Source organism: Etheostoma spectabile, chromosome 6 (genome assembly GCF_008692095.1).
Source record: "Etheostoma spectabile isolate EspeVRDwgs_2016 chromosome 6, UIUC_Espe_1.0, whole genome shotgun sequence".
Classification (NCBI taxonomy): Eukaryota; Metazoa; Chordata; class Actinopteri; order Perciformes; family Percidae; genus Etheostoma; species Etheostoma spectabile.
Genome location: NC_045738.1, coordinates 5141582 through 5164400, shown reverse-complemented (window position 1 = coordinate 5164400; position 22819 = coordinate 5141582). Strand labels below are relative to the sequence as shown.

Here is a 22819-nt window from a genome sequence, read left to right as displayed (position 1 = left end):
CACACACACACACACACACACACACACACACACACACACACACAGGTCTCACAGATGAATATGATTTTTTGCGCCTGGCTGAGTTTGGCTGAGTTGCTCTGAGGGCCACTGAGCAAACGACAGGTGTATCAATCTACTGCATGTCTCTTGTTTGAATAAACAAGCCAATAACACAAAGAAAATCTGGTGTGTTGGGAGAAACCAAACTGCTGTAGGCAGGCTAAAACAGCTCTCTGGGTTCACGCTTAGGTTGTTGTGACATTGAGATGGTCGCTTGTTCTATTTTTTGTAGTCTCGCTTTGCCAGACCCTCCTCCAAAGCACGCAGATTGACAGTCTAGCTACCCCACACAGCATTCCGGGATGAGAGGAAAACATGCTCTGGTTTAATGGCATTTCTTTAGACCAATCAGAATTGTCATGGGCAGTGCTAAACTCCACACAGAGCCACTGAAAAATAGTTGTGCGAGAGAAAGCTCAAATTGGACAGATAGGTCTAGCTAGCTGTCTCAATTTACCCCACAGTGCTCTGAGGAGCAGTCAACAACAGTCCTCATGAATCCACAGAATTTAAAATTCCAACACAAAGAAAGCAGGAAGGAATCATAAAATACATGCATCAGGTAGAATTTTCTGCAGCACTGGAGCAATCCCGGAAGTGGAACCACTGCAGCTACTACATTTTTATTTCTTAGAAAAACAAGTTTTTCCACAAAATATACAATAGTCACATCTTTGTTTTACTGGTGTGTGGATTCTTTTCCAATGTTATTGTCAGGATTTTGACAAAAACAATCTCACCTTGAGGTTCATTTAGTAACTGTTCTGGAAGTTTTGTTCATATCACATTAACTTGAATTGTAGATGTTTAAATTATGAATTTTGTTGATTTAATAGTTGAGTATTAGGACCATATTTTAAAGATTTAAGTGCACGGCATGAAGCGCATGGCGCAGGTGTGTTTAGGGCGTGTTCAAATCCACTTTTTTATGTTTGACGGTGGAAAAAATAGTCCGCGCGCCGGGCACGTGGTTCAAAGAGGTTGTACTTGGTGTAATTAATTTATTCATAGGTGTGTTTTGGGCTTAACATGCAATAAACCAATCAGAGTGTTATCTCCCCTTCCCTTTAAAAGCCAGGTGCGTTTGTACCTTGGTACATTGCTATTATGATAGCGTATTTGCACCGTAAAATATTTCAATATGTAACAATTTGCATGTTTATGTGCTGCTGCGCTTCCCCATGTGTGTAGCAAGCATAGTGTGCACGCTGTGCATGAGCCCAGGCCCATTTTACTAAAGCGCTGTTAAAATTCAATGAAATGCTACACTATCGACTTTAGACCAGGTTGTTGTTGGTCAATGGCGCAATCATTTTCTGCTGCCGCAAGATAGCAACACGCCAAGAAGTCACCTGAACACATGTCTCTGTAACACCCACACACCCATGGACGCAAAGATGGGCGCAGGTGAATTTGGAGTTTAAGTGACGTAGTTGCAGGACCAGAAATTGTGTCGGTCTTAAAATAGCGAAGACACTTGTGCCGGGTGCAAGATAAGGCCCTGAAAGTTAATTCTCAACTTTGGAATCAGCATTTGACAAAACAATTCTCATCTTTCACAATGTTAAGGTCCAATTAATTCTCTTTCTTAAAGCTATAGTGCGTAGTCTCTGTCGCCCCCGTGAGGAAATGTAAGTAATGACAGCAAAACAGTGTGCACGTCCAAATGATACAAGCCTTCTGTAATTATGCATTGCCCCACACAGTCGCTAGTAGCCAAGGAGGACAAGGAGAATTAAACAAACATGATGGACTCTTCAGGAGAGGTAATTATTGTCGCATGAGTTTTTATCCGCGAATATCACCAGGCGACACAATCTTCTGAACTGAATCTAAACTGAGAAATACAGAGAGAGTTGCATGGAGCTGATAGCCTTAATAAGCTTTGAATGTAATGAATTAATATCAAAAAAATACGCACTAAAGCTTTAAAGATCAACCCTGACATATTGGGGTAATGAAACAAAGTGACTGTCTTAGTAAAAAGACTGGTAGCACAGGGAAAAATATAGTATTTATGATGTCTTCAGACAACTTAAAAATCTGCAGGTTAAAAAAACAACAACAGATATCTGTGATTTTATTGTTGGTTGGAATTCTTAACTAAATGCTCCTTAAATGTGCAGGTACAAAACCCATTAGACATATATTATCTTCCGGGAAGTGAGAATAATAGAATTTTTGTCTCTTATTTGACATGTGGTTAAACAGGTAAACACTAAGTTATGATATGGAAAACTGGCCAGCAAGGTCAGTGTTTCATTTCATCGTGTCTGTCTCTTTAAATGCCATCCAAATGTTCATCTCAGTTTAGTGGAGCACTTAGCAAGGCACACATACACATGAGCAGATGAGGTGGAAAGGACAGACTACATTGATTTAACGTGTACATTTCACAACATAAAGGACACTGCTGATATTGAAACAATAGGTTCTACAATATAAACAGCAGGCAGGAGAAATAGATCTTATTAATATCCATCCTGAAATGATATATTGAAGTAACATTTTACAGGGGTTTGCAACAAGAGCAGCAGTGTACTGTGTAATATTCCCATTTAATAATTTCATGTGTGTTTTAATGCTGAGTGGATTATTACATCAAAATGAAACATATCAACAACTCTTTGGGAATAAATTTCCAATTATTCTTCTAATAAATTAGCCTTATCTTGAAGGGGAAGTGCTCTTCTAAAAGCAGGTTCATGGGGGAATTAAACCTTTGCTAAAACAAGAAGGGAAATATTCTCGCTGACGTGGGGAGTGTTGCTGCTACTATCCATTTATCTGCATGCCCGTCACTGTTCTTAATGTCAATTCCAGACACTGAAACACAATCACAGTGGTGGGGGAAATAAAACTTAACTAGAGGGAGAGATTGAAATGACAGCACACTCCGTCTGATCCCTGGCTACATAGAGGTCAGCAATAAATCAAGGCTGGCTAGTAAGAACTACTGTTAATGAGAACAGAGTAGAGGGAGGAGGGAGACGGGGGAATCGTTTTTTGCACAAGATAAGAGTGTGTGTTTGAAGATATACTGTCTGAGTCTCTGTATTTATTTAGTTGTATATAGTGCATACATCCCTTTCCCAACTTTAGCCGTATGTTTGAGTGTGTGTTACTTCCAGGGAGTAGGAGATTACAAAGCAATCTGCTTTGCTTTAATCAATATGGCCTGTTTTGCAATAACATGTCACCTTTATGTGCGTGTGTTTAAACCTCTGTGTGCTTTATCTTTGTGTTTGTGTACTACTACAGTACAAGTTTCACTTCTAGTAGCTGCAACTTCTACTATTTGTCCACAGCATCTCTCTCTTGTAGCTCCCGGTTCTGTCTTTGTCGCTGCATGTCTGTCTTTGTTCTGTTACATAGAAGTTGCAGCCAGCCAACAGTGGCTTCCATTGTTCCACTCACATTTTTAACACCCATTTCTCAACACCCACACAAGTTAATTCAATGGTCTAGGAGCCACATACTTTTCCCCACAGCACTGCAGACTGCACTGTGGGCTGTGTTGTAAAATGTGGTCGCTCACTCTCTCACGGACACCAGGTGGACGGTCTGCCTAATCATGTGCTCGCATGCCAGTTATTGTGGGTGCTTGTCCAATTGTGTACTCGCATGTAAATAGGTTTGGTGATGGCAGCGCCTTTTTCTAATCGTGTTCTTCTATGCAAATAAGGTTCAGATGTAGTTCAGCCCACCTTATGGTTCACAAACAGTGAATATAGAGCCATATCTACACAAATATGCAAATTCAGCTTGATGTCATAAAATATTTGAGCAACACTGGTAGGCTACAGGGCTGGATTGTTTTGTGCCTTTTCCGTTTAATCCAAATGACAGCATTTCAGCATCAACATTAGAGCATTTTTTACAGATGATATTTTGTCATGTCACAGTAGGAAAAGCTCAGGTTTAAATAATATAATTAACGACGGCTCAATTTAATTTGGCAGCTTCAGTTTCAGGGCCCAGGTGGTATTGTGCATGCTGGCCCACTGTCACATTGTCATGGCTTACTGGGACAATTGAACAGAATGGAGCCATCGTTAATGTAATCAGTAAAACCTGCTGTGAAAAAGGCCTTTAACATCAGCCGAGGTTGTGGATGGGCGTGTTTACCTGCTTGTAAGTGTATGTGTATTATGCGGCAAACAAAACCACGTACTTCTGGTTCTACCTAAATCTATGTACAAATACAATTGCACATAGATTTACAAACAACCTGAACATTGGTTTCATATTTGCATTTGCAAAACAGCTCTTGAAAATAATGTAATTTCTTTGCTACGGTTAGCAGCTATGCTAGTCATGTTTAGCTATCATAACCAAAGTAAATATTACATTAGCTTAGATTGCTCATTAGACAGACACTGTCTTGTTCATGTTAACACTGTCTTCTTGCTTGATTTTTGATCAATGTTTGAATTAACATAAACACTTTGTTTGAATTAATTTCAATAGTTAAACCCGCTGTAAAATAGTAGTCAAGTAAAGGGCAAATACTTGGCTCCTGTCATGTGTACCAAACAGTCATTTTGGTTTCGGCTCCAATAGCTGGCTGAGATGTAAAACGCTCTCCAGCAGAGAAAGGGAAACTAGCCAAGCTCTGTTGCAGCAGTATTTCTGCCATCCATGATGTTAGAAACATAAAAAGGTTATCAAATGAAATACAGATTCAGAGGTTTGGCAAATTATGCAGCTACAGATATGTCATCCCATGACTAATATACTATGTGCACATAAGTTCAAGGGTTGGCAAGTGTCCCTTTAACTCCTACCTTTATCCTAGCATCAAATCTGACCTTAACTGTAACGTCTCTACTAATAAACGGCCTGTAAATTTGTCATCACATGATACGATATTCAAATTATTTTTCTATCTTCATATGAACGTTTGCATCCCCTTATGAATATAAATACAAGAACACACACATTATAGTAGTGAGTGACATGTCTTGTGCTCTGCCATGACAGTTTGTTTTAGTTAGTGGAGTTTAAGAAAAATGTCTGTGCCAAACAAAGCCTGTCTCTTATTAGTTAGCCGCAGAGATGGACGGGGTGACATGAGAGAGAGGCAGAGAAGAACAGCAGTAACCGTAGACTTGGACAAAGGAAAGACTTGGAATCACAGAATCTGTCACTATATCTGCTGTATTTCATCAAACTCAAATACAGCACATTGCTCGCTCCCTGGTTTTCTTTGTTCCTTCTTTACTTGTTTCACTTCCTCCCGTTCACAATTTTTTCTCCTTGATTCACACACAATGTTAGCTACTGTTCCCCAGTAACTGCACTTTGACCTGCAGCAAAGACGGGAAGAGAAAAAGGGGGGAAAGAGGTAAAGAAGAAGAAAGGCAGATAGGGCTTAGAGGGAGTACTAGGTCTTTTGGCCTTTGGAATTCAATAGAAGCTACAGTACTGAGACACTGGGAGCATTCTCGCTGACATCGTTTGGAGGGAAACACCATTGTGTGTGTATCCTTCTGTCTCCCTTAACTATATTCTTTGTGCAAATGTGTTTGTTCTACACACATCTGCAACATGATTGCTAAAGTTATTTTTATGTGATAGTAGATTATTTTCTCAAACACTGAGGATATTTCATTTTTGAAATTGTCAGTTCATTACCACATCTATTCAGATAGACTCTACAGATGGGTAGGATTGTTTTGTTACAGGACATGAAGTAAAACCAAGGAAAAAATATTAATAAAAAAATAATAAAAATACATGTAATATTTACATGTAATATCACTCTAATGTCACTCATTCATTAATACAAACCTACATTACATCTTTTGTAGCTTGAAATGAATGAGTACACAGATACCAAAGTCTTGCAAATAAATACATTAATATGCTTATATTATGCTTTTTGGCTTTCCCCCTTTCCTTTATTGTGTTATATATATTTTTTTGCATGTTATAGGTTTAAAAAGTGAAAAAACCCAAAGTCCAACCCAAAGGGATTTACCATCTTCCAGAGAAAACACTGTTCACAAACTGGTTCAAACAGCTCCTTTGTAGTCCAGTCTTTACTTACATGACAAACGTGCGTCACTTTGTAGCTGCGAGTGTGGCACACCCTCATACTCTGCTTCTGACTGGGTAAAAGTCCTTACCTAGATACTGCACTAATTTCTGACTTCCAACAAAGACAAAACAGTAGCTAAAACAGAGAGCTCAACACACAGGGTGAAAAGAGGAGCTGCAGCAATGCGCAGTACAACAAAAAATATATATATATTTTTTTAAATTAAGCCATATAAACCTACACTGGTACAACCTCTAAATACAAGTATGAACCTGAAAATGAGCATAATATGAATACTTGTGTTCTTGTATTACAAGTGTGTAAGGTTCTTCAGCAACTTCCATTTATCTGTCCAGTTGGTTGATTGGCAGAAAACTGTGCATAATGTATTGCACACACTGATATGAAAACACACAACCTGGACAGAATGAAAAAAACAGTAAAATCATGACTTAAGGTTTCATGTTTACTCAGACTGATTATCTACCTTTGGCAATAATGGACATTTTTTTCCTCAATTTATATAAGAATGAATGGCAGCAAATTTTTTCTTCGAGGAAAAACGGCCCTCGATTTCCACCAAACTGATTGTTTACAGATGTCAGGAGGGATAATATGAAGGCGAGGGGCAACCTTGATTATTGGTTCATGTGTAAAACACCAGTGTTATGAAGGACATTCTCAACACTCAACAAAAGACTATGGAATGACCAGCGAGCTGTAATTAGCTGTAATTACGACCCTCTAATCCTTTGTTTACCATCTCCTGACTTGATGGCTTTTCACATTGCACAGAACCCACTCTCCCTCTCTGACTCTTTCTTTCTTAAACATCAGGTTCATCGTCTCTCCTTTTACCCACATTGTCAACAGCAGTTACTATAGATACTAACACCCCCTGAATGTCTCTTGCTTTTTATCATAGAATAGCTCCTCAGCTTTGCCTTGTGTAAATCACTTTTAAGGGAACCTTACTGGTGCTTAGTCATGGTTCTTTCTTTTGATTCTTTAACCTTAAAGTTTATTTAAAGGCCATGCTTGGATCATCTTTACACTCTTTGGCGTCTCAGCCTTTTTGCCATTTTTCTGAATCTCTTAAACTAAGAAATGTCTCTTTTCTTTTCAGTGGGTTAGTTGAATAATTAAAATTATTTTCTTGCCCAGGTTAGGCCACCCTAGTGGCCATCATATACAGTCGGTTGTGTGAAAGAGTGCTCTTCCACCTTAAAAAATGTAGGACATTTGGGCAAAATAAACACCTGTGACCAACTGAACCCTTAAGGACACATTCATGATCCTCTTGGCTTTTTTTTGGGGCATTAGCCGAAGCGTTTTTTATAATAGCACGTCAGTCTTTTATGCTATACATTGGCAAATCAAAGATTGTCATCAGCTATCTCTTGGCCATGCTGTCTTCTCTTCTCCGTCTGCAGCAGATGGATGGTTCAAACAGTCAGACAGACACAGACAGCAGACAGAAGGCTCTGTCTGGAAAATCACTTCTTGAAACAAATTCCTACATGGCTTATTGTTACACTATGTCTCTTCATGAATTTCAATCTTGAGATAGTATTGGCTTGACATGATAGCCACAGGCAGTACATTAAATGTTCCATATATCATTCCTGGGAAAACAAAAACAAAAAAGATTGCTTGCCAAAATACTGTAAGTCTCAGCTCTTTCTATGTTCCATCTAATGTGTTGTTGTTCACTTCAGAGTCCTTCATGCTAGTGTGGATTTCTGACAAATAGCCATTAGACTGGGGAGGATAATTATCCATTTGCCACCAAATAGCGTATTTGCTTTTCTTATTTGGATTATTTTAAAGGTGATAGTTGACAGTGTATAGAGAGGGGAACACAAGGAAAACAAAATTCAAACAAAGGTTTTGGGACTCACCCAGGACATTGCAATTACCTAATGTGCACCTGCGTCACAAAATTAATATATGTTGCCAAATTATGGTGAGAAATTGAACCTTTCACTCTGGTGTCCTAATCGAGATATTAAAAGAAGATAGTCATTTTTGTGTGCAGTTTGGATTGACTTTGGTGAAATTATTAACCGGCAGCAGTTGAATAATTTACATTGACTCATATGATATCTCTCCACTTTGTCATCTTTATTTTGACATCTTTTGTGAGCAGAAAAAGTAATAATTCTCATTTCCTACAGTCAGCATTTTCTTTTTTTCCTTTTTTTTTTCTTTTTTTGTCTTGACTCATATATCATCATTATTTTCAGGTGGAGATTTTGCTTTAAAGCTGTCTTTCAACTGTAAAGTGAGTTAGTTTACCACAATTTGTTTAGGGATTAATTTCAGGAAGAGGAGGCACCACAGAGTTCAAAAGAGGCTCTCAAGATGGCTGTAGATTTACAGGTTATATTGTGTGTTTGTATTACTGTATGCAAATTAAATTGTCTGTGTCTTTTTTACATGATTTCTAATTTTCTGAGTTTTTGTTTTTGGCTGTTTGGTGTGTGTGTTTTGTTCAATAAAGAAAACCTGAACCCTGTAGACTTGTGTGTATTCTGAGTTTTGGCTGAGAAATATGCACATCAAATAAAAAACATGTTTTCAATCAAGTTATCTTTTCAATTACCCATTTATAAGTCCTTTATCCTGTCTGTCCCTGACTGTAGTCAAGTTAAAATTAATGTCAGTCTGCCTTTTCTCCTACTTTTAGTTGATCAGTTTGTGTGCCACACTGAGGCCATTGCAGACATCGTGATCCTAGTTGACGGCTCCTGGAGTATTGGTCGGCTCAACTTCCGACTGGTCCGCATGTTCTTGGAAAATCTGGTCAATGCCTTTGATGTTGGCATTGATAAAACAAGGATAGGTGGGTCCCTGCTACTTTCAACAGATGGGCCCACCATGGGACCAATATGGTCTTCTGATGTTCGTGTCCATGATTTATTTGCTTCATGTCCCCTTTTTGCTTCAATACGTTTTTTTTTAATGTTTGCATATCAGCGTTATTGTGAATGTGTGTGTCTGTGTGTTTGTGGATGTGTGGGTGTGTGATTTTAGGTCTGGCTCAATACAGTGGTGATCCCAGGATAGAATGGCATCTAAATGCTTTCTCCACGAAAGATGCCGTCATTGACGCCGTTAAGAACCTGCCATACAAAGGAGGAAACACTCTCACAGGTGCTAGACTTTACTGATGCTACCAGTTGGTTTTGATTTGCTTTAATTTCCCTTTCTTCTTTTGTTTTTGCTCTTAAATGGCCTTTTCCCTTTTTTTCTGACTTTCTCCTTCCATCCACCCTGTCCCCCTTCCGCATTCGTCCTTCATTCTCTTTCTCTCTGTGTCTCTTTCCAGGCCTTGCGTTGACCTATATCTTGGAGAACTGCTTCAAGCCTGAGTCTGGCTCTCGGGTGGGTATACCCAAGATTGGGATCCTCATCACAGATGGGAAGTCCCAGGACGATGTCATACCTCCTGCAGAGAGCCTGCGAAATGCTGGGGTTGAGCTGTTTGCTATTGGTGAGGGAGGACACAAACACGCACACCTGCAAAAGACGATAAGGCTGAGAAAGAGTCTGATCTGTGCAGCAATGAGTTAAAAATCACTTCCTGTCACTTTAAATCCTATCAGTAATGTTTCTTTGAACTGATGTTAGTTAATTCTTTCCTGTCCTGCTGTACTATTGTGTATTTATGTAGACTAGATGTTAAAGGAGACTTTTTGTATGTTCTCAACCTGGACCCTGTTTTCCCATGCATTTGTGTGTAAGTGACTAATGTGAACAAAAAAATCTTATAAAATCTTACGGGGCAATAGTGACCGTCGATGTACCTCCACTAAAAGTGGCTTGTTTTTGCCACTGGCTCAGACGTTATTATTAGTGTCTGACTACATTAGGGCATGTATGGAAAAATAGGGTCCAGGTTGAAAAATACCAAAATTCTCCTTTAAGGCTGACAATCACACTTCTAATACTGGTGTGGTCACTATTGTAATGCTACAAATCCTATGTCTGATCTTCCTTTGCCAGGTGTTAAGAATGCTGATGAGAATGAGCTGTTCTCCATCGCCTCAGAGCCAGACAACACTCACGTCTACAACGTAGCCGACTTCAATATCATGAGCTCCATTGTACAGGGTCTGACCAAGACTGTGTGCGAACAAGTGGAGCTTCAAGACAAGGACATCAAACAGAGTAAGGGCCGGGTTATACTAGAAAAGAAGTGTTTCGAATGACGTGTTGTCCATCCAAGTTGGCCACACTGAGAGACGGAGTGAAAAGCCAGCTGTCATAGAGATGGGGGGGATGGAAAAGCATTTAAATATGGAGAGAAATGGCACACATTTTCATTTCATTTTCACTTCTGGAAGGTTTTTATACGGTAGTGTTGTACTTGGTTGTTTTTTTGATAAGTGGCAGAAATAGTTGTCAGTCACGGCAGTGTAAACCCTGGGTCCTTTCTCACCTTCACACCAAGATGCATTTTTGTGCAGATAGTATAATTACAGTAAGCCCATTTAACGGAGCAATAGCTTTAAGTATTAAAGGTCCCATGGCGTGCCCTTTGGATGCTATTATATAGACCTTAGTGGTCCCCTAATACCATATCTGAAATCTCGTTCCCAAAATTCAGCCTTGGTGCAGAATTACAGCCACTAGAGCAGGGACCATAGGCAGGCTGGGGGAACTAATTTTAACGTTAGAAAGCCTCATAAAGTGACATTTTCCTGCCATGGGACCTTTAACTATTTGTAAGTGTGATCACTTTGGCTCTCCTAGTTTCAATGCATGACTGGATTGTAAAATGTCACATTGAAATGACAAGCAGTTTTAGTTTTATTTGGAAGTGGGAATCTGGATATTTAGAATGAGCTTGAGTGGCCAGAGATTGTGGTCTTTAATGCAAAGTTTCTCTGTAGGGGAAGATGATGTCAAATAACTCATGAAGTCATTGATTTACTCCAAATAGGAATTAAATCCAGCCACAAAAGGTTGATTATTTTAAGACACATCCTCTTCTTTCTCCATCCTATTCCTATGTCTCGCTCTTTCCTTCAGTAGGTTTTTATTTCTACGGAAATAAAAATGCAGGATGGAAAAACAAGAAAGTGGATGTCTTTAAAGAGACACCATGAATCCTGTCTAATGTGTTTTGATTATATTTCAACACTATCTCTGATCCTCAATGCATGTGTGTTTTCCTACTTAATAGTTCATCACTGGGAGTCATTTTATGTAACTGGATGCAATCTGTTTTCTTATCCTTCCATTTTTGCTCTCCTTTTATTTCTTCAGATCAGCCACCAGAGGAGACAGGAACGCCCCTTGAGTTGTTGACATCAGAAGTCACGGCCAGAAGTTTTAGGGTTTCATGGAGCCACGCACCTGGAAACGTAGAGAAATACAGAGTGGTTTATCATCCTGCTAGTGGAGGAGAACCACAGGAGGTAAATGCTGTGTCTTTTTTCTTTTACTAAGAACCCATTTACTGTACTTATAGTGTTTTATTAGGAAAAGCTGAAGGAGTAAACAACTACTAAAAACACATTTAAGGAATATCAATGTCATTGCAAGCACTCATTGCAGTTTACTGTCATCTAAAAGCTATACATGCATATGTGTGGACACACAAGCAAGACCTGAAATACTGAGATCAAGAGACTCAGTAGGAGCCCAGAGAGGGGGTTTAGGCTGTGTTTGCTCTGTTTTTCCATCATATTTACTACATTATTGGGAGTTACTGTATCTGGAGTATTTGGGAAAAATATAAAGATTGAGATTGGATTGATTCAGTTTTTCCCTGAGACGCGGGTGGTATCTTTCATTTATACTTCTCACTCTCATCCTTCCATTCACAACTCCCCTGAACATTCGTGTAGGTGAAGAAGGCTCACTAGAAATTATACTCTGGTTGATAGAGGCACCTGCCTGATTTTTCCAGATCATTTGACCACAGAAACCATAAAATCTTTTGCTTAGCTTGGTTTACGGGAACCAGATGTTCCAGAGCCACGATTGGAGACCTTTCCAGCTGGCTCAGCCTGGACCTAATCTCTATCACAACTGTCATCCATGTAGATCATGATGAGAAAATGTTTGTTTGCTTTATCCCATTCAATAAATCAATTCTGTTCCCCTTCCTTTACCATTATCTTTCGGTCTCTCTTCCCTGCCCTGCCTTCCTCTTTTTTTACGCCCTTCCATTTGTCATTTCATCCCTGCTATTTTTTGTCCCCTACCCCTCTCACCCCCTTCTCCCATCCATTTCTGCTCCCCATTTTTCTTTTCTGTCCCTTCTATCTATCTTTCACACCCCCTCTCCCTCGCCCCACTCGTGCTGTTCCAGGCTGTAGTGGACGGTAGTGAGACTTCAGCGGTGTTACAGCATCTCAGCTCTCTCACTGAGTACCATCTGGCTGTGTTTGCAATGTACGCAAACAAGGCAAGTGAAGCTCTCAGAGGATCAGAAACAACCCGTAAGTTTATCACACACACACACGCAAGCACGCACGCACGCACGCACGCTCCACGCATGCACACACACACACACACACACACAAACACACACACACACACACACACAGAAATTGACTTACAAAACATCACACCAATGCTTGCAATGTCAGTCTAAAGTCACAAGTTGATAATGGTTGCTTAAAAATTGGACTGCCATAGATGCCAGACATAGTAAAAATGATGCCCCCATGATGCATTAAGTTAAAAGCATCTAGGAAGACAATACAAGGGGTTTTGATCTAGACCAACTGAAAATAATTGGTTTATTAGAATGAGGCCTCCTTGATTGAACTGTGCTGTGTGTTTGTGTGTATGTAGTGGCTCTTCCCACAGTGACGGCCCTCCAGCTGTTTGATGTGACTCACAGCACAATGAAAGTAAGATGGGACAGTGTGGATGGAGTTTCTGGCTACATGCTGCTGTACGCACCCCTTACAGATGAGGGAGACCTGGACGAGAAGGAGGTAGTGAAAGAAAACAGATAGATGAAGAGGAAAAAAAGATATTTTAAAAAGACGAATGCTTATTCAATGTATAGCTTTAAACAGCAACTTGGCAGCTGAGAGTCAGTTTTGTTTTAAACGCTGTAATTTGTGCATTTGTGCCCCAGGTCAAGGTGTCTGATGCAGTGACGGAGCTGGAGTTGGATGGGTTGACCCCTCGCACTGAATACACTGTCACTGTTTTTGCCATGTATGGGGAGGAGGCCAGTGACCCTATTACAAGCCAGGAAACTACATGTGAGTAATGCACATGCACACACATACCATTTTTAACTTCTGTCAACATGAGTGCTCTCATTCTGTTCCTCTATCCTAACTTTCACTTAAATTAAATACTTTCACTTAACCTCAAACAGCCATTTGGATCAGACAAAACATCATTTTTTTTCCAAAAATGTCTTTACTCTCAAGTGTAAAACTCAAACTGGTTCTCACAAAGCAAGAAGCACAAGAGCATACTAACACACATCAACCCCTTGCTCTCTCTCTCTCTCTCTCTCTCTCTCTCTCTCTCTCTCTCTCTCTTCCAGTACCACTTAGTCATCCCAGCAACCTCCAGTTCTCTGATATCACTCATAACTCTGCCCACATCAGTTGGGACCCCGTGCCCAGAGGAGTTAAGGGTTACCGCATCATGTGGGTCAAGACAGACGGACTAGTCACAAAGGAGGTGTGTTTGACATGTGTGGCTCTGTGATTTTATGTGTTTTATGAGAATTTTCAGATTCATTATATTTGACATTTATACCTGAGAGAGTCTGTGTCTTGATGAGAAGAAGTGAGAAAAAGAGGAAGTAAGAATAGAACAAAGAAGAGATCAATTGTGGGGATTGTTCTTCTTACTGTGAAAAGGTTAGACTGGAATGAGTATTGAGCACTGATATAAATCAGCTTTGAAACTATTCAGATTGCAATCTTCACAGGAGTGAATAGTGCTGTGTCACAATCTATCGCCAAACATTGTCAAACGTTGTCTTTTTGGCTTATTCCTTTTGTGATATATTTTTGTGTGGATATGCCGTGTGTCTCTGTGTGTTGTGCAGGTGGAGGTAGGTCCAGTGAACTCCTATGACCTCAGTGAGTTGACGTCTCTGATGGAGTACTCAGTGGCCATCTTTGCCCTGTATAAAGAGGGCCAATCGGAGCCACTCACAGACGGATTCACTACCAGTAAGTCACTTTTTGGCTGTAAGGATTCATAAGAAGGTACTGCAGTTGATTTTTGGGACTCATTGCAAACGCTGAATTTGAATAGGGCAGATGTAGAAAACCAATGTTGGCACCAGTGGTACAGTAATTATCAAGTCCATTTGTTCATTCTTTTTTAGTGCAGTCCAGTTTGTCTTCCTTGTTGGTGTTTCAACATTTACCTATTGCCATCTCTGCAAAGGACAATTCCTTAGCAGGCCCTACAGGGCTTTTTGCTATATTGGCAGTCTGCCCATCTCATTTACACCTCTGCATAATAGCTCAGACGCATTAAAAGGTCATTTCACTGTCCCTGACTATTACGTCACGCTAACAGATATTGATTTGAAATAATATCCCGTTAAGCAACAAGCAGTTGGGCTCCAGGGCTGAGTCAGCTAAAGGAAATGTATTCTGGCAAGCAACTATAAAACTACTCACTCTAAAGGGCCATGTTGATTTTTATTGATCTCCTGGCAAACTTTGTTCAATGGACCAGGTTTGAGAAAGGGAGCTTCATGAACTAATGAACTTTAAAGGTTTTTGAGTGGATGTATGGGAAATCATGATAAGAGTTACAGTGATGGCAAACATACTCAATTCCCATACTGAAGTAGAAGTACAGATATATCCTCTGTACTCAAGTAAAAGTAACAAAGTACAGGCTTGGAAATTTACTCAAAGTATAAAAGTAAAAGTAGCCTTGCAAATGACCACAGATTTTTTATGCAAAGCTACCTGGACCACACAAATGTTACTAGAGAGCATGCTGAGAAACTTCAGTGGACATGGAGAAAAGGCTCTTTGCCATTGGCTACATTGTAAATGGATGTCTGTCAACAGGCCTAAAACATCCCATATATGATTATTGTGACAGAGACTAGGACTCCAGGTTAATAAGATTCTGACTGAGTAGCAAGATATGAATTCAATTGTTTGAAAGTTTCTCTTTTTAAGTCTTCCCCTTAACATTTAAAATAATCTACGTGTGTGTGTGCTCAAATAGGGCAAAATATTAATAATAAATACCATAAACCCACTATTAATTACATCATGTTAATCCAGTGTAATTTTAGCATGTAAATAATGCATCTAAAATGCAAAAACGTTCAACAATTTGCCATTATTAATCAACTGCCAGGTGCAACCTAGCTAACAGATGAAGAATACAAACAACCAAAATCACTAGCTAATTACTTTTAATTTGCAAAAACTATAGACCAATACAACAACACGCTTGAATGAACTGACAACATAAGTTATATGACTTACAGTTCTCACTGTGTGTGTGTGTTCACACACACACACACACACAATCTCAACTGATTATCTTTTGGACAGCTAGTCTCTTTTTCTTTTCTCACTTTTGTGCGCACCCGCTCGCGGTGTGAGGCGCGTGTCCATGCTATTCTCCGACATGCACTCCCAATCACACTTGATGGACGACCTTTTTAGACGTATAAAGCAACGAGTCCATTTAGTAAAATGTAAGGAGTGGAAAGTACTGATATTTGTGTTAAAATATAAGACGTAAAAGTAAAAAGTCACCACAAAAATAAATAGTAAAATATAAATATCTGAAAAATCTACTTGAGTACAGCAACAAAATATTTGTACTTTGTTACTTCCCATCTCTGAATTGTTCACACCCAAAGTGTTGTTGTAAGTTTAGATAATTGCTTAATAAACAGTTCAAATGTGTGCAGTACATTAGCCCCTGATATCTCGGTCACTGATTGTACCATGTTCCTAACTAAAGTAGCTCATGGTCATATGGATATTAGCCTACTACCATGACTGCATGGTATTTTAATGTTGTTCCAATGACACAGCTTGATTCCTAGTCTGGATTGGTGCAACCAGAGTGGATGTTTAATTCTTTGCAGCTGAAGGTATTTGAGGAAACAAACATTCAATGAAAATTAAAGCTAACAATTGTAATAACATTTAAAACAATCATGATAAGTGTGCTTACAGTGCAGTAGTAAATACTTCATGCAATTCCTTGAAAGTTGAATCAAACGGTGCTGTTGCAGTAACAGCCAAGCCTTTTGTCAGTTCTCTTACTATTGGCCAGTAATGCAGGGCTTGTGCTGCTTGGTGGGAAGTATCATGAGGAGAAACCAGTGCAGAACACTGTGGAAATAACACAAACACATATAAAAAAACAGAACTTTGTTAGAAATGGTATGCCATTGACAAGGTGAAACAAAAAGAAAAGAAACCCCGCTGTCTACCTTTTAGCTCCAGTTCCTGGTCCTTTGGATCTACGCTCCAATGATGTTGGCATAGACAGCTTTCAGGTCAGCTGGGATCACTCAGCTGATGACATCATCCTCTACAGACTCTCCTGGGCACCCTTCACAGGTGGCGACACAAAGGAGGTCAGTACCAATAAAATACTGTATGTGAAAGGTGTTTGTTTTAGATACAGTTTTCTCAAAGATGGTTTTTCACCCACAAGAAGTGAAATGTGACAGTGCAGATCATCCTCACAGATCATGTTGATAACACTATAGGCATGAAACTTTAAGTTTGAGTCCTTGGTGCAGCTATTAGCTAGCCTAAAACTTTTTTTCCTCAAGATATTACACCAATCTGTAATTTAGCATCAAAAGATGAATAACCTGCATGAACTCAGATTATTTTTATTTAGCCAGGGGTCCACATATTATCTCTATTGGCTGCACTCCATATGCTCAGATAAAGGGGAGCCTGTACTTTATAGAATTGCATATAAGCTTAACTACACTACTGCTAGCTGGTAAAACCCCTGGCATGGCTGAGTATAAATAAAGGCTGAACAAATCTACAAATTAATGGCTTGGGTGTTTTATTACCATGATCTGGGGTTTAGAGACAGCTGGGCGGCAGCGATAGAACCCTTAGGTCTGTTAGAGTGTGTGTGTGTCTGTGTGTGCATGTTGTGTGAGCATATCTGTGTATTTGTGTATTTTGCTGAGAGTCATCAGAGCTGAAAATAACACTCTGGGGAGTTGGAGAGGTGGGCTGGTAATTCTGCCAGCATCGAGAAAGGGATACATGCAGCTTTTCTCTGTCTCTCACCCACATACTCTACACATGTACACACACACACACACACACACACACACACACACACACACACACACACACACACACACACACACACACACACACACACACACACACACACACACACACACACACATCCTCCACCAACCGACCACTCAGTATTGGTATATTTGAGAGGAGATTAAACATAATACAGTTGAACAGCCACACTGACAAAGACATACAAACAGAGTGAAAGATTACCCAGATCAAAACTTGACAATTTTGATAATCTAGGGCTCCATGAAATACGTAAATTATATCATTGATGATCATGCTATTTTGTTTGGATGCATTTGTTTTTCTAGCATCCTGATACGTTTTTTAAATGCAGATAGTCAGTTAATCAAAATAGAATGTCTGTTTGACTCCACTCGTTAATCAGGCAAATACCACGAATGGCAATGCTGTAAAATAACGAAATATATCTTTCTAAATGCAAGGAAATTTATAAAGAAAAGCAAGAGAATGAATCACTAAAGATGCACCTGCTCCTGGGAAAGCACAAATGGGTGGCCCCACTGCGGAAATTTGCATATAACTGTGCCTCAAAGGGCTCTGAAAGAAACATATTCAGGCACATAATATGGTCAATAACCATTTTCCTGCACATAATATGGTTATTGAGTCATCTTCAGTAAATTCCAATTTCAATGTTGCTCTCCTCCAAAGCAAGCTGTACTTTTGATGACCTCTTTGTGTTTACCTTGGGATCTGACTTATTTTTGTGTTAGACAAATTGTATTGGTTGTTTGGACTCCTGCAGCAGTAGTTGATCCAACTGGCTACGCGGTTGTATTCAGGGGAAACCACACATTAATGAATAACTCATTTTGTGATGGTCATCTTTGTCAAATCCTACAATGGCCTTATTCAAATGTATATTATAGTATAGTAAGTACATTTAAATGATGATGAATTTTACAATGCATAATTTATTTAACAGAGTATTGCAACCAAATCCACATACAAAGTACAACAGTTTGTTTCCATAGACACCATCCTATGAAAATATGCACCACCATTTCCTGCTGTTTTCTTGCCTAAAATTACAAGCATTGAGGCAATTTGTTATTTTATGTTTCAGCAGCATTCTCTTCTAAACCTCAGTGACTGACTTCATTTTGAAAGTCTGGTGTTGCACTTGGAGTATAAATAATCTTGTCAGATTGTTGGTTAATGCTCAAAACTTTATCACATCTGCAGGGGTACTTAGGAATCTCTTCCTAATTTTTTCTTTGAGCAAATATACAGCAACAACAAACAAAAATACAAAACACAAGAAGTAGGGGTGTGCAAAAAAATTCACATTTGTATCACGATTCAAGCTATACAGATTCATAATCACTTCATAGAATTCCATAAATCTATTCTTTTTTGTAATGGCGTGTATACTATCACTTGGGAAAAGTAAGTAGATTTACATACTGTGAATAATGTTTCTTAATTGAGATTCGTTATTGAATCACAAATCAATTTTGAATTGAATCTTGAGCCTAAAAATCGATGTTGAATTGAATCGTTACATTTTCTGAATCATGCAACCCCTAACAAGAAGGTGACCTAACATGTTAACAGCACATTTTAAACACAACATGATAACAAAAAATGAATTGGGAAGCAATTGCAAGAACTGTTGTAAAAAAGTTATAAAACAGCAAGAGCACATGGTTGACATGTTTGGTAATATCTGCCAACATCTCTGAGAAGTAGTTTTTTTGGAAAGAAGATATTGTTGGATGTCAATTGTAATATGAGGCTAAGAGGGTCTCATGAGTGTGTGTGTGTGTGTGTGTGTGTGTGTTTCTCTTCTGCAGGTGGTCTTGAGTGGAAGTGATAACAGATACACGCTGACCAGTCTGAGTCCGGCGACTGAGTATGAAGTTATGTTAACAGCTGTATTCAAAGATGAATCTGAGAGTGACACCGTGTCTGTTATAGAGACCACATGTAAGTGACATTAGACTGTTTCCTTAGCAACATGTTTGGCTGCTGTGTTACTAACAAGGCAGTTGTAGTATTTGCTTTATCTAATCCATACAAAACTTGATGAAAGTCAGAATCTAAAAACTTTCCCTGAGAAAGAGACAAGTGTAAATACATGAAATTTCCTTAGTTACACTGATGTTGAAATTAGCCTGTGACCTAAGCTTATACTAACTCTCTTCACTGAAGTACCACTGTCTGTTGAAACAACAGACCAGTCCAATCACCAAATCTGCACTTTAGTATCATAGAATTAACATTTCTGAGTTCAAAACTTGGCTCTGCATGAGTCCATTTGCATTGATTTGTTTGTTGCAACTTATCTCAAAAGAAGAAAATCTATTTTCCCGTCAATGATTTGTCATGTATTTCTGTTTAATTGCCTTAATTATTGACACAGAGTTGTTGACAAGAGGTTCGATCCACTTATCTGATTTATGCTCTCTGCATTTTCCCAGTGGCCAAGACAACAACGATTGCTACCACAACCACAGGTAAGAAGTGTCCAAATAGCTTTTGTGTTAAATTTCTAAATGTCAGGAGTGTAAGTGTTGGAAGCATCACACTCAATGTTATACATGTGTTAATAATGGCACACTCATTTGAAAAGATGTGACACAATGTAATGGTGGATTAAAATTGTGCCATGAGATGTATAATTCTGTAATATTTAAACCTTTTTTTTAAAGTTTTTTTTAAACAATTTTGCTCTCATGTGTCTAGTGAGCAGTGGCTAAGTTACTTGCTTTAAAAAACTATTCTTGCAGAGAAGACGGCCAAATGTTAATCACATAGAAAGTCTTCTTCCATTACAATATGAAAGGCTTTACTAGATTCCAGGGCATGCAGATGCTGCCACAGTTATAGCAAGTTCCCGAAGCAGAGTTTTCGTCCTCGTTGCTCATTTAGTTTCAGGAAGCAAATCCAGAATTACTGAGAGCTTAGAAAAGGTCCACACTGTCTCTTTTGACTAAGATTGATTAATGCAAAACTGAAACATTGATTAGATTCCCAGGCAAGATTAATCTTATGAAAAACAATTGGAAGAGCTTTTGTGTTTTCATAAGTGTGTTTACCAAGTTGGCTTCACCCAGAGACTATAGATAGCGAGTTGCCTTTGCAGGGCTCATAGTTTAAAGCTGCATTATGTATGAAGCCCTCACACTGATTTTCATCCACCCAGGACTGCATAGACTTTAAGACATGTCTCTTTGGTTTAAAGCTTTTTTCAACACTGATGAAACGAAAACAAGTCGTTGTTTTTTCAAACTCCAGGTAGTGTTCCTGAGAAAATGGGCTAGATTTTAACTTGGAACTTTATCATCCACCACGTCATAGCAGTCTGAGCACATTGGCAGTAACTGTTAGGATTTTTAGCACACAGGAATTTTGACTGACATTTGTCTAATCCACAGTTTACTGAACCCCATTAAGTGTGGAGAAAATAAGACTTGAGCCAAGATCTTATGTATATTTTTGATGTATAAATTCTATAGTAACTGTTATCTGGGATATGGTGTTACAGTGGCACGCCTGGCTGTGAGAAACCTTCTGCTGAGTGATGAGACCACCCAGAGCTTAGAGGCATCATGGGAGCTGGAAGACCCCCATGTGGAAAGCTACAGGGTCTCCTACACTAGCCTCAGGGGCGACCACCAAGAGGAGTCTGTGAGTTAATCAAGTTGTGAGCTGTGACTTTAAAATTAATCATTCAGAGCACAGATTAAAAGGTGCAAGGGACATTTGTTGTGGTGGTGCTATGGTTGTGTGCATTGAGTGTTTTCTGATTTGGATTATTTCTCTTGTTTATGAGCTATTTGCAATTCCCTGCATAGTTACTAAGGTATCCCTTCTTATGTTTCTCTGCCACTGGGCATTGGGCATTGTAGCTCTCACACACATGCACAGCGTTACATACACACTAAACTCTGCCCTGGTGAGTTGTGAACTCTGACTATTTAGAATAGACATCGCTGGAGTTGTATCCTTGGTATTTCACAATTCCAGTCAACTGGATGGCACTGCAGCGGTCAGTGTCGGATCATCTGCTCCAATCAAAAAAAAAATTGTGATCACATTTTTTTCATTTTTTATATTCAGAAAAAATAATAATGTAAACATAATATTTTACAACAACACACAGGGACATAGGAACACGTACCAGGGCCACAACATTACGAAGAGGAAAAACAGGAGGGAGACAAAACAACAGATGTAGAAACAGACACTCATAAACACACAGACAGACACAAGAAAAGGGACCAATCAAACACACAAACAAAAGAAAAGGCTACAGCATTGACTTTAAGGACTCAGCAATGCTGTGCCAAGTCTCTAAAGTCTTCCCTGGGGCTCCACCCACACAAGCCATAGAGAGTTCCATGGACGTGACATCCAAAAAAGAAAGGATCCATGAACGAACAGATAAGTCATGAGGTAGCTTCCAATGGGTTGCAATTATCCTCTAAGCAGCTGTAAATCCAGCTGACTGGTCATTCATAATCAAAACATTGACAGTAACAGGCACAGTAACATTAATCAAAGTGGAAATTTTGGATGCAGTATTGTCCCAGAACATATGAAGAAGTGTACCTTGAGCTTTAATTGGGCAGAAAGTGCACAAAGGGCTGATGATTATTTTCATGTGGTGCATTTTCACGGGGGTGAGATATGTCCTATGCCCAGATCCTCTCAAAAGGAAGGTTAGAGCGGCCAGATATCACCATACCACAGTTTTTAGGCTGCACAGTAAATAACTTCCGAATAGGATGGATGGGCAAAGGCCTCTGCCAGGGGACGATGTACGCTTTGAATGCCGACCTTAACTGAAGGTAAAAGTAAAAAGAGGAACGTGATAGACTGAATGCATTTTTGTAAGTCAGAAAAGGGTAACAAGAAAACCTCACCAAAAATGTACGTTCCCATTGTGGGGCTGTTATTGGCCTCCCACCAATCAGGAGTGCTGTATTATTGAATAATCGGGAAAAAGTGTGCCAGTTACAAGCTTAACGGCAGTATGTTTCAGTTAACCTCCAAGTTCTGATAAGATGAGCGATAATTGGGCCAAGCTTAGCTGGCACTGTTTGTTCGAAATGTTGGCAAAAAGAACATTACAGAGTGATCAAGGCTCTGTCATAGCACGTTCTAAGGTGCGCTAGCAAGCAGACATATCTGGGTGAAACCTAGTGAGAAGGAGTCTTAACACAAAGGACCAGAAATAATGTTTAAAATTGGGAACTGAAAGGCCACCATCCTTTCTCTTCCTCTGTTGAGTAGACATCTTAAGTCTGGGCCGCTTAGCTTTCCAGATAAATTTAGATACCCCTGATTGTAATTTACGCCAATAGCCCGCAGGAGGAGAGAGAGGTAGCATAGAGCTCACAAAGCTGACCCTGGGTGAAACAATCATTTTAACCCTTGAGATACTGGCTTGAATCGACATGGGGAGACC

General features: G+C 39.4%; 1 protein-coding gene and 1 long non-coding RNA gene across 3 annotated transcripts in view; one reads left to right on the top strand and one right to left on the bottom strand.

Annotated features, from left to right (window-relative positions):
* Positions 1 to 22819, top strand: part of col14a1a (collagen, type XIV, alpha 1a) — a 131936-nt gene that overhangs the window by 31668 nt on the left and 77449 nt on the right. For both annotated transcript variants that reach the window (XM_032519029.1, XM_032519030.1), the window contains exons 6-19: positions 8793 to 8948; positions 9140 to 9259; positions 9435 to 9599; positions 10112 to 10276; positions 11378 to 11529; positions 12429 to 12558; positions 12917 to 13062; positions 13209 to 13338; positions 13632 to 13771; positions 14145 to 14271; positions 16534 to 16673; positions 19200 to 19332; positions 19827 to 19862; positions 20894 to 21036. In XM_032519029.1, the coding sequence (XP_032374920.1) occupies positions 8793 to 8948; positions 9140 to 9259; positions 9435 to 9599; positions 10112 to 10276; positions 11378 to 11529; positions 12429 to 12558; positions 12917 to 13062; positions 13209 to 13338; positions 13632 to 13771; positions 14145 to 14271; positions 16534 to 16673; positions 19200 to 19332; positions 19827 to 19862; positions 20894 to 21036 (1883 nt within the window). The remainder of the gene's footprint in view (positions 1 to 8792; positions 8949 to 9139; positions 9260 to 9434; positions 9600 to 10111; positions 10277 to 11377; positions 11530 to 12428; positions 12559 to 12916; positions 13063 to 13208; positions 13339 to 13631; positions 13772 to 14144; positions 14272 to 16533; positions 16674 to 19199; positions 19333 to 19826; positions 19863 to 20893; positions 21037 to 22819) is intronic.
* LOC116691434 (uncharacterized) lies at positions 6135 to 13686 on the bottom strand. The gene is made up of 3 exons (XR_004332477.1): positions 13675 to 13686; positions 11397 to 11406; positions 6135 to 6203 (listed from the first exon to the last, which is right to left on the bottom strand). It is a non-coding gene; the product is annotated as an uncharacterized LOC116691434 (long non-coding RNA).